At 41.4% G+C, this 12,479-nt stretch overlaps 1 protein-coding gene across 1 annotated transcript; it reads right to left on the bottom strand.

Annotated features, from left to right (window-relative positions):
- Positions 1 to 941: 941 nt before the first annotated feature.
- LOC136424510 (uncharacterized) lies at positions 942 to 5,463 on the bottom strand. Its single transcript, XM_066413125.1, has 5 exons — positions 5,310 to 5,463; positions 3,834 to 3,922; positions 3,370 to 3,465; positions 2,742 to 2,846; positions 942 to 1,670 (listed from the first exon to the last, which is right to left on the bottom strand). The coding sequence occupies exons 1-5, from the start codon at positions 5,389 to 5,391 to the stop codon at positions 1,614 to 1,616; spliced, it is 429 nt and encodes a 142-aa protein (XP_066269222.1). The 5' UTR covers positions 5,392 to 5,463; the 3' UTR covers positions 942 to 1,613.
- Between the last annotated feature and the right edge of the window lie 7,016 nt (positions 5,464 to 12,479).

Raw genomic sequence — 12,479 nt, 5'->3', positions numbered from 1 at the left:
CGAAACAATTAGCACACGGCCCCTAATCATCTCTCGCTAAGTGCGATAGATATTAGAGATCGGGTGCCAAGAGAGACCGGGCACCAACTCTAGATCCATACTGCGTGTGTGTGGCGTCCCCAGGCCAAAAGTTGTTATCGTCCAGCGCGAGGGGTCTGGTATGCAAGCTAATCTTTGGCCAGCTCGACAGCCTTGGCTACATGTCAGTAGAATCAATAAAGCATAGCCTGTCAATAACCAAATAAGAACAGTGTCATTTTATGAAAGAAACATACAAACACATAGACTGTGTGCCATCCGAGTTAAATTACCGGGGCTCCCATTCTCCACGTTAGGGGAAAACTATTTACATGATTGTACATATACAATACTAAAGAAAAACGCTACGGGACAATTTACAAGTTACATTTGTCTCTCATTACAGAGGTCCTGTATTTCAAGCTAAATGAATACATTTCATCCGTGGTAGATCGCGGCTGTATGACTACAGACAGCTTTGTAAGCATTTGAAACGTACATGACTATTTCACGATCGCGCGAAGATCAAACAAGTCTAAGGGGGTGACAGTTGTCGTACATTCGTCGTATATGTACGATCGTAAACTTAATGCCCTTTTAGGATATTCGCGAATTGAAATATGCCGAGCAAAATTCAGCTCTCTTGTTGCGGAAGAGACCGTCTAAATCCTCAGATCTTTGTCATTAGCTGGGCCTACCACAGTTCAGTTGAAAATTCTACGGCACCAAAAGCACATAACTTTCGACAAATATTTTATCGAAACGAACTCACAAACTTCATCTTGGTCTTTCTAGATTATAATATAAAATCCGTTAATTCTAAGTAAGGACACTATTCAAATAGGTTCTCTACCAATGAAGAACTTAGCTTCTCTCCTTGATTTTGCTAGTAAGAACATAAAATTGTCGAGTGTACTACATAAGATGATGACAAACTTTATTGAATAGCCAACATGGTGGTGCAAAAGTGCTAAATTGTGTTCATGATACAAAAGGGCATACGATCAGTCATCATTAGTCACTGATTTGCATTGAAACAAATCGGAATGTTAAGCTGTTTGTCAACGACATAAGATATACAAGACGACTAAAATCTGATAACGTGATTGAATATACGGATTGGTGATAATAGGCATAACTACACCAATGCCTTGGTGTGAACGACTTCCCTTTAAGCAGAAATATAGTTGTATATGATACACTTTTCCAATGCCAATACTCAGATATTTTTAATAGCATTTTTACTATTTTAATGATGAAGACAGGTGCTTACCGCCGCGTTGGTGTCTCTATTTGTATTTCAATTGGTCATAAACAGAATGTCTGTGTTTCATCGGCAACTTTTCAAGTATTCTTCATGCATTCTCTTCTTTCAGCTGAGGAATTTCGTAGCAATAACTGAGAGGATTGAACGATTCTTCAATGTCCGAAAACGCTTGAGCTATGATTCACTGAAATGCAAATAGGAAAACCAACATGGTGGTGGAAAAAGTGATGACGTCACGTGAAAAACCATGATTCACTGAAATGCAAATAGGGACACCAAGATGGCGGCCGACACAGCGATGACGTCACGTGAAAACCATCTGCAGAGTTTACTGCCTGGTGAACACGGCGGACGCGGTGACGCCGGAACCCTCGTGAGTCTTAGACTGTAAGTATAAAGGACATGTTAGAAGGAAGATGAGCACCAAACATACAAGTGTCTATTTTGTAATGAATCTTAGTCAGTCTATATGCAGAACCGTTAAGGCCGTAGCTATTTCGACTTAAGAATATGACAAAAGCGCCACGTAGCGGACTATTTCAGAACTGTATGTTAAATCGCAACACTATGACGTCACCTTCAGACTATGTTAATGGCATCACAACACCACGCTCTGTCGCTAAAACAACTATTAACCGTGTTTCTAGTCCATTTCCAACCAACACAATCCTTTCAGCGAATCCAGGTAAATATGGCAAACCGGTCTCCTTTCATTACACCCTGATTTCCATATTTGATTAAATGAATTTTACACCAAACAGTTATAAGATGTGAAGATGAAAATACCACAAATGTATAGAACCTGGCATACCTATCTTGTAGAAATGGTGCATTAACTAACAAAGTGCTGTAGCTTAGCTTTGGAGTTCACGGTTACCCAATGGGGTATATCGATATAGGTTACCACAAATGTGGGTAACTCGTGCCAAAGGAGTTTAAATTTTGACCGATGGGGGTTCTTCTCCCCCACCTTATAATAAAGAAATCTAAGACCAGAACCAGGAAACTCCAACCCTTGTGATGTACTATATGAGTATTTGCTTTGTTCAGTTATCTTCTTTGAAAGATTTTAACAAAAAAACGCCCGTGCAGTTTCGAAGCAAGCTGCTTTGGGGCCCAAACATACACCACGTCATTGCTACGTCAACATCTGCCACCAAAACATCTAGCGGAAAGTCTGATCTCCAAGCAGATGTAGGTTCACAGCACACCAGTGCAACATATACAAAAACGTGCAGTACCAAGGTTATACACCAGGGGGCCCGACCAACGCCTACCCACATATCAAATATCATCATAATCCATCTATCGGTTCTTGAGTTATTGCTGACTACAAATATGCGGAAACACAGACACACCCAATACAGTACCTCCGTTCTTTACGAACTATAAACTACAACAACGTAAGATCTTCTGCAATGTGCGAACGTCCGACATGAATAATAGTTTTACTCACAAACTGCATCCTGTCTCCCTGCAGCTCTCGAACAGTGATGTTCTTCTCTCCATTCGGGGCTGTTTCGTGGAATGTCAGCTTGTTGCCCTCTTTGGTCACGAATTTCTTCAATTAGAAAGGGAACTTACTTTATAAGTGAGTCAATTAAAATGTAAATTGCGTGTACGTATGCTTGTCCACAATATGTATATATATGAAAAAGGTTGTATAGCCTTACACCAAGTGTACCATACCCCCCCCCCCCCCCCCACACACACACACACACACCTATCACACAAGTGTGCAAGGCCGTATTTGACCACTTTTAAGCATTGAACCACGTTGATGGAAGAGGGAGATGGTGGTTTGAAGGCTTGCAGGTCGCGTATACGGAAGGGAAACAGTTGTCAGCAAGAGAGCTCCATAGCTTGGCAGTCCGTGGAAAGAAGCCGTTGGCGGTAGAAGGACTTGAGACTAATATTTGAACAGTGAAACTATGTGAGCTAGAGGGAAACTTAGTGTTAAGTTGAAAGGCTCTCAGCGGAGGGACAAGTAGTGTGATCAATGGCCACGGAAGTACTTATAGAAAAGAGACAAGGGGCAATGTTTTGTCTGTGAGAGAGGGAGAGGAAATATACTTGTTTCTCACCTTTACTGGGACTCCAATGGGTCCCACTACCTCGTTCTCCTGTCCTACTTTGAACAGAATGTCCTTTGTTCCTGCTTCACTCTGTGAGTCGGGAATCTGAAGATGGAAATTAGACCTTTAGGATGGTAAATCATTTCTCTTTTGTTCACAACCCTTTTAGTAGACTGTGTTTCAAAATCTCTCGATGTCAGGCAATGACCAGGCAGACCGCTAGGATATAATTTTTTGTGCGATTATCCAGGCTAGCGTTTTGGAAACTTTCAAAACAAAGACGGGAGGTGGACAGTAACGTTTTGTATCGCATGCTTGTCGCAACGCCACCTTGGCAAATTGGCATTGTGCCTAAACGATGGTAGTTGAAGAAATTGGTTTTGAACCTAATGATGAAATATAGTTAGCCCGGTCTATCGGTAGTACTTATACGCAAAATATATGATTTGCATAAAACTGAGGACGAATCCTACCCTGAAGATGACTGTGTCTCCCTTGTCGATGATTTCATAATTCTCGGCGGTTTTAAACAGTTTTTGCGCCATGGTTGGGTTCGGCGAGCCTGTAGGTAAAAAAAGAACTTGATCTTTAGCCAACATACTAGTAGTGGTTTTTATTGGACAACTATATGCAAAGGCATATTCATAGTAGCCTCTACCAGGCCCCACGGATCGCTGAGTGAATAGTAGAAATTGGCTAAACCGGCTACGGAGAGAGGATCCAATCTGCAAGTGAAAGCCTGGTAACTGATATTCTCCCCAAAGCCGGCGTAGTTTAATAGTCTGGTAGAGACTATATTCATAGTGCGTATTTTAAGTCCGTTAGAGTTCCGTATTAACATTTCTTTGGTTTAGACCAGAACTATACCTTCATTTGTCACGGAGGTACTAACAAACAAATGGTCTCATACATGGACTTGTGGTCTTTCATCCCGACCGTGCTCTTACGGTCATTGACCCCCCTTGTCATAGGAGTGGTCACAGGTCAAATCAAAGGTCACGCCCAACCCTTTGTGACGACAGGGCGGCGATACGGCTGCAATACAGACAGGTTCGGAGTGCGTGTATTTTAGTCCTATTCATGAAAACAAGACTCCTATGACCGATCTCTTTATCTCACTTACAGCTAATCTTTGAGCAGGTAAATTGGTCGTAGAATTCGCCAAAAAAAGAGAGAACAAGGTCACATTCCAGGGGGCCCAAAATCGACCTTGATTTTCGGCTTCACATGACCCGCCCACATACCAAATATCATTGTAATCCATCAAGAGGCTCTTGAGCTATGCTGACTAGAGTAGTCCGGAAACACAAACAGACATACAAACAGACAGACACGCCCAAAACAATATCTCCATTTTTCATGGAGATAATAATTGGCTTTGAGAGTCAGTCCGCGGTAAGGTTAATATCTCCCCCTCGGAGCCTGCAAATGAAACCCTATGGTGGCCAAACTCCACTGGCAAATTTTCTCTCTATTGCCGCACAGTTAGTCTGGTAGAGACTATGCTTTACTGGTGCGCGTTCTTTGGGCTATCCCCCCGCTACAAAAATGTCACAAAGGGACCTACAAAATACCCCCGACCGGTTCATCAGCTTTAAAGTTAAGTCATGCAACAGACGATGGTATAAGCCATTCGTAACTCTGGGACAATGACAGCGCTGAGACGGAACTTTAACCGGTTTCGACTTTACTCGTCTTTCTTAAGAATGACAGAGATCGGACCAATCCTCCTTTTTTACTTTTTCCGTGCCTCCCAAGTGTAACATCATCTTGAACTCGAGTACAACTAGATATTGGCCAATCAGCGTATCAAAAGGGTCTCATTTTGCCCTGGTTATAGGCTATGTTACCCTGATCTGAAGGTCTTGTGCAGACGATGGTATAAGACTAAGTTTATACTAATTTTGTTGAAAATTGACCACGATTGAATTGAGACTATATCCACTTACCCATAGCTGCGAAGAACTTAATGAAACTCTCCTCATTCTGCTGCCCTTCCACGGGGCGCCACTTGCCGGAAAAGTCTGCCATTCTTCCTCAAATCAGAGACTCGAACTGTTCTCAAGGTAGACACAGTCGGTTTTTGTAACAAAGTTCGAGGGTACGGCCTTATATACACATGGCATGGCCTTATTTGCATAGCCGCTATGGGATATTCCATGTCAAGACCACAGGGGGTAGTGTGAATTTTTTTCACCACCTTTTGCTTCTTAGTCTCTCAAAGTTACGAGTCAACTAGTCTGATACGTTATTTTTAGCCTTAATATTTTAAAAACATCCTATATGTATGTGAAAAAAAATCCTATTATTTCAGTTTTATGAAGATTTAGAATGGAATCGCCCTTAAGGTGAATGACCGTAATGTCATACAATTTGGAAATGACCTTAGGGTCAATGACCGAGATGTCACAAACTCACACAGTAATGCCAGAAGATTACATTAGTGATGACTAATTAGAGTTTGACATATCGGTCATTCACCCCACAGTAAACCATCAAAAGAACAGAATGAGTAATCAGTCACTCACAAATCGTATCTAAAGATGGAAATTTCTTTTTTATTTAGAGAAGGTAGAAGGGTATAGATTTTTCAGGATGTACCTTACTTAGGTCCTCTCTACCCTAGCCTGAAAGACCAGATCCAGTGTTTCACCGATCGCGCGCCAGAACTTTACCGGCCCCACGATCCCGCCGGTCCCCACCCACAAGATTTAGGACTCCCCCGTAGCCCTAATTTAGATCGGACGGCACTGCCTGCCTTGGCCCCCCGAAGGAACTGGCTGACGGACCGATCTCAAGTCTGGTCTCCCAGGGTCGGTCTAAACCCTTGCCAGTGAGGCACATCGGGCTGTCATTTTCCACCGTCTTGCTGTTGTTCTTCTCTCTTTGCTATTACCGGGACTATATTTACACATACGGAAAGGGGCGCGTATAGTTGAATCTCAGGGGTATCCTGTAAACACGCCTGGTAATACATACACGGGGAAGGCTAGTATATGGTTTCCAAATACCCCGTATTTTGCTACAGTCTTTCCAGGTCCTGGTTCCCTTCTTTATGTATTCAGCCTAGGGTCCGCCTTATGACCGTACGGTAATTGACCCTACGGCTCCATAGAACAAGTACTACATGTATTGGAACGCAACAATATTTATCCGCAATGATGCGAGTATATAGAAAGTAGCCATACGGACAAAATTCTTGAACACTGAATAGAGAGTCTTATCTTACGTATGTGAGAGGCAGCCATGTACTTCGGAAGAACTACAGGCTTGAAGGTCCACTTTCACAGGCTACATAACTCCCTTGGCCCTTGTACTTGACAAATCGCGTATAATAGTGAATGTTCGTAAATAGTCAGAATAATCTTTCGACCAAATCTCTCGGTCTTCTTCAGCTATCTGACCTAAGTGCTGTAGACACGTGGGCTTTGTTCACACGTGTGACGTCAGCATTGGGTCAAAGGTTGTCGGAAGTTGGTACCGACCCCCGTCCGGGTTGAGAGAAGGTTGGTGCGCCCTGATGTAGATGGCCTCCTTCACTCCCCTCAAAAAGTAGTCATATTCAGTGTTCAGAAAGTTGAAACCTTCCCAATAGATTCGGCAGTGAAAATTTCGGTGAGTCAATTCTTTGAATTGTAATTTGATTTCTCATTAAGTAATTCACGAACTCAAATGAATTTTCATGCTAAGTAAATGTACGTTTAAACATCATATCTATCAAACAACTGCTTGTTTGTGTGTTTGTATTTTTTATTATTTTTTTTTGTTTCTTTGTTTGTCTCACATAACGGGTAGACCGCCTTTTGGCGAATCACACCAGTTTTTGTACAGCAAGTACAATCAGCGTAGGAATGGACTGATTGGTTTGATCTACTCACACCGGAATGGAGCCCTACTCTTTTCGAGAAGTATGGTGGGTTCTCGAGACGGGGCTCTCCTCAAACACGGGACCGCTGGCTTTACGAGTGGACGTCTCTAACCGAAGCTATAGGTACTAACTTTTACCTGAGGTGAGTAAAGAATTAGGTATAAAGTGCCGTTGCCAAGGACACACCAATGGGGCATGCCCTGGATTCGAACCCAGAACCTTTAGATTCAAAGGTGACAACCCTAATCACAAGACCACATTGCCACAATATCACAATGTGAACCAAAGTTGTGTGCTTTGTAGATGAAAGTTGTTACTCAGAGTGTTTTGATCGCGCTTCTCAATGGCCCTCTTTGTACGTCCTGCTATCATCACTTCGCCTAAATCTCATTAACTCACTATCTCCAGACGCCATATATTAGGTCACCCGTGACGTATATACGAGATAAAGACGACGGTTTAACTGCCTAGCATTTAAAGTCCCGTCCCAACAACCACCGCGCGAATGACAGGACCTTTAAATACATCGACAGATAACGCAGAACAATAGACGAGCTTGCCACTGGATAAAACATCATTGCAACGCAAGAGTTTTTTCCGAAAAGAATTAGGATCAAACGGCTAGTTGATAAGAGAAGAAGGGAGAAAGAAGTGCTGTAACAATGGCGTGGACAGATTCGGTATTGTTGCTGGCTATGACGTCGCTGTTGTTCTTAGGTAAGATACCATAATCTTTTTTTTCAAACTTAAGTTAATATGTTGTTGTTGTTCACATTGTGGTGCCATGGCACATAGGGAAGGCAAGACATTTTTTCGTAGCATTGTATATTTTCATAGGAAGAGGTTGCTAGCCCTTCCTCTTCGACGTGCTCGAGCCACCTCCTCGAACACGGGACCCCAATTTTTACGTCCTTTGCACGAGTGCAGCGCCAACCGAGATGCCCTGTCCCATGATTTGAACCGGAGTCTAACCTGTTACCAAACAATTGGAATCAGTGAGGCTGCTAGATGTGTATAAATGTCTAGTTTATTAAACAGTTGCCGCTGCTTAACTATGAGGCCTCTGTGAGGCAAACAATGCAACCAGTTCAGCTACAGGGACATCACAAACTTCAAAGCATACTACAATGTATAATATCTACATCTATAGACTTCAATAATATCTAATTCTGAATCGAAACGTTTAGTAAACAAATGTGTATATTGCATTTCCAGACGTGATACAAATTATAGTACTATAACCTCACCTGATAAAAAGTCAGTTTTCCGTCAATTGCCATGGTCCTTAATTTCTTGTTAGTTCATGTTTTGAATGGAAAGGATGTCGGAATCTGTGATTACCATGCTCAACCGCTTTTGCCAGTTACATCTCATGTAGTAATATTGACTTGTTCTGCTAGTTCATACTAGTGACGGTGAAGAAGAGTGATGGATGTCATTCAAAACGTCTTCAAGTAATCCCCGTCTCTTAACCAGTTGTAGAGAATGATTCGCTTATGAATACCTAACCTTAATGTCTAACTTTCATAAACGTATTTCTGAGAGAGAGAGAGAGAGGGGGGGGAGAGAGTGAGTCAGAGAGGCTGTACGCCGATGACCTTTCGCTATGCTAACTTCTTGAAAATAGTCGCAAGCAAGCAAAAAAACTAGACTTGCGGGTATTTCATAGTCAAAGGGCACCAAAAGCAGAACAAAGAAATAAGAATGTCAGTCATTTCCTCCTAATCGGCGCCTACTATTGAAAACAAAACACCTTTTCCGAATTGAGGAACAGGAACGCAAAAAAATGAGAAGTGATACTGTTTGAGTCCTTGTGAAATTATCGTAAAGCACAGCAGCCTCACAGTTGAGCTCCTGGTTCCTATTAGTTGGTAACTGGGAAACCCGAACAGGACATCTCGGTTAGGGCTGCAACCGTCTTTGGGAGGGGACGTAAAATGCAACCCTGCCCTATGAAAATATATATGCGACAGAAACAGCAAGGAAACGTACTGCCTTGTGTGTCAATAGGGCTACACACACCACTACTGGTGTAATATGTGCTACAAGGTGAACAAAAACCGTGCCATGTTGTCGGGACACACCACGCATGCCCTTTGATATGACCAGGCCGCCACAGCTGGTATACAACAATGTTTGATTGAAACTTTACGATGTTTGTTTCCGTCCCTTTAATCATGTATCTGTTCCACGTTATCGCTATTCAGTAAACACGTCTGTGTGTCACTGTGTGCCTTTTTCTATACAGCACAATAAAAGTAGACAATAGTCCTATTTCACACCCACAAATAAAAGTCCCGAGTACTAGGGTATCTCTTAAAGTCAAACATATACATGTACAGTCAAACCCTATCGGACAACCATCTGACACATGTAAGCAATAACAAGCAATGTATAAGTATATCACATGCGATATTTCGATATGTTGCCCTATCCCATATGATTGTATGTAATCAAACTCATTTGTATGCACTTATTCGTTTGTATGTATGTATGTAGTAGACCTTACGAAAGTCGCTGTGCTTTTGTTGTGTCAATAAAGATCTCGATATGTAACCATCTCAACAACACAAAAACAGGCCCGTCTATTTTTACATGATAGTTAACCCCACCCTGTTCTGAGCAAATACCAGTCCACAGCTACCATTTTCAATATTCGTTAGGTGGTTCCAGAATCCAGGTTTGACTTGATAAACATATCATATCTTCAGTGAAAAGCAGTTAACAAAAACAGACTTGTTGTAGAGGTTTTAACTAAGCCCAGATCAGAGTCCTAGACGCAATATTTGCAATCTTTAATGCTGTTAGCAATCATCATTCATATTTGCTGTCAACCGTTAACAATGTCAAATTCTGCATTTTACTTTCAGTGTGCAGAGGAACAACTGCTCAACTACGTAAGTGTTTAAATGCCAGTTTGTAATGCCACACCACCAGCTTTCTGTACTTTCTGTAATGTTTTGTGTGAAGTTGTCTTTTTTAGCACATCCATGGCAAATCAAGAAGAAAGGGGTAAAGGGCAAACTGTAGATTAAGCAAATTTTCTTTAAAACACTCAGCGTAAAGAAACGGTAGTAAGGCCTTTTTGTTCACAATTACAAATCATAATAGCATTATAGTGGCAGAGTATTCTAGTATTTCGTACAATATAAGGACATGTAGTCTGTGTAGAATTGTTACTGATTAAACGACATACAGATACAGTTGTTGTTCCACAGTTTAGTTTTTCGTTTGCATGAATTGACGAAACATAAGATATCAAAGAGGGCATCATGACATGATATTGTTAGTGCCGTTCGTATAGCTGTAAGCTTGTTGGTATTTTTCAACTTGCACCGTGAAACTATTTTGTTAGAATCAGTGCAGTGCAGTACAGAAGCGGACGATATCGATGGGACAACATACAGGTAAAAATTGGTTTAAATTTTCAACCTTTTCAGGAAGTCGCCGAAATTAAAATAATGGTCCGATGTGACAGGTTTGCACAATGAAATACTGGTAAATGGGGAAGACATAAGAAGATCGACATCCACAATGAAGTATTAGAGGGATTTCCTCTACGTTATGTATAGTTAATTGTGACAGGTCTTTCAGTGTAATATACAATGTAACTATCTATTCAGAATCATTAGGGTGGTCCCGTCGTGTGCCTGCGAAGCTGGTGTGTTACGCCAAAGGGCATGGATACAGATACGTGAACGAATAAAAATCCACGTATCCTGGCAGCCACTCGCATATTTTCGTTGCACGTCAATGTTCGATAACCTTTAAGTACAGGCATACAGATATAAACGTCGTAATAAAGTACAGAAAATGACACTGACGGGTCCTCTGATACCTCTGATACTAATGGAAAACACTGGTTCTAAAACTGCTCTTAACTAAAACTAATACATAGGTTCGGCATTTTCTCGTCTCTCTGTGATGTAAGAAATATAGGTTAAGATAGGTTTGTTAACTGTTGCATGGTCAATGCTGTTGTTATGTGATGTATAATTTCCTACAGCGTGCAGTGTCCCCCTGACTGTCGTGATACGCCTTACTATGTTTATGGGACAGGGACTTACACCAGCGTAAGCAAACTTTCATTGTTTTGGACGCCATCCTAAGTACCATAGCATGTCTAAGAAAAAAAAAAGATACCAAAAATACCGGAAGTTCTGCTGCAGTACCAAGGTCAAACACCAGCGGGGCCGAAATTTATATTGACCTTCGTCATAAAAAAAACTACCCACAGAAAAAATATCTTTACAATCTATCCAGAGAATCTTAAGTTATGCGGACCACAAATATCCGGAAACACAGGCAAACACTCACAGACCAAAAGCAATACTCCTATTCTTCATGGTGGTAATGATTTTCTTTATGAAAAAGGTAAAGCGGCCGAATCTTAGACTGAGAACGAAGCATAACACTTTCTAATTAGCTACTAGTGCAATGCGGCTTCGCTTCGGCTCGCGTTTTTGGCCAAGCAGACAGGGTCACCCCTACTCTTCTCCATAAGTGTGTTGGGTTCTTTTACATGCAGAGGTTTGATGCTTGAAGCTTATGACTGCCTACGGCATTACGACACCATCCAAATCGGACAGTTTCTATAAGGACAATAGGTTTTCTATAATCGATGATTAATTGAGATTGACTTTATTCATTGTATTGGATCAAATTGACAGGATTCCAGTATATGCCGGGCTGCCATTCACGACGGACGACTTACCGACGCAGGGGGAGTGGTGACAGTTGTCTTAAGACCCGGACTCGATAGTTATCTAGGATCATCGCAGAATGGAATCACTTCAACTGCGTAAGGATGACGCTATTTTTACTCGACAACGGAAGAAATATATCTGCCCAGCTCGTGTGTATTTGTCTGTTGTGCTAGCCTCTACCAGGCTTTCATACTGGGGTAGGGATCGACGAATTCGGCAAAATAGAACACTGCCCTATTTCTGAGTTCAAATATCATCATACCCAATGAGTTTCCATCTTGTATTATACTATTAATATCATAATCATTTTGATATTTGATTTATTTACATATCTTACATTTAATGTTGTGAAGTTAGTAACAATTTATTACAATGAATGCGTGTACGTACAAGTTAGGTAATAACTTGAAATCATATTACACGCGTTAATGACAAATAATAAGTCTCCGAATGCCCAAGGACAGGGTCGTGTAAACATTCAGAAGAAATATTAGGTTAACTCTATTTTGCAAAAGACACTCATTTTTGTTTTTATTGGTTCATTT

Source organism: Branchiostoma lanceolatum, chromosome 18 (genome assembly GCF_035083965.1).
Source record: "Branchiostoma lanceolatum isolate klBraLanc5 chromosome 18, klBraLanc5.hap2, whole genome shotgun sequence".
Taxonomy (NCBI): domain Eukaryota; kingdom Metazoa; phylum Chordata; class Leptocardii; order Amphioxiformes; family Branchiostomatidae; genus Branchiostoma; species Branchiostoma lanceolatum.
This window is presented reverse-complemented; position numbering and strand designations above follow the sequence as displayed.

Bases quoted from the DNA above. Each gene is read 5' to 3' on its own strand.
- LOC136424510 (XM_066413125.1), bottom strand. From the start codon at position 5,391: ATGGCAGACTTTTCCGGCAAGTGGCGCCCCGTGGAAGGGCAGCAGAAT. The intron at 3,923-5,309 runs GTAAGTGGATAT...TTTTACCTACAG, and splicing joins TAAGTTCTTCGCAGCTATGG to GCTCGCCGAACCCAACCATG. The intron at 1,671-2,741 runs GTGAGTAAAACT...TTATACTTACAG, and splicing joins AGGGAGACAGGATGCAGTTT to TCTAAGACTCACGAGGGTTC.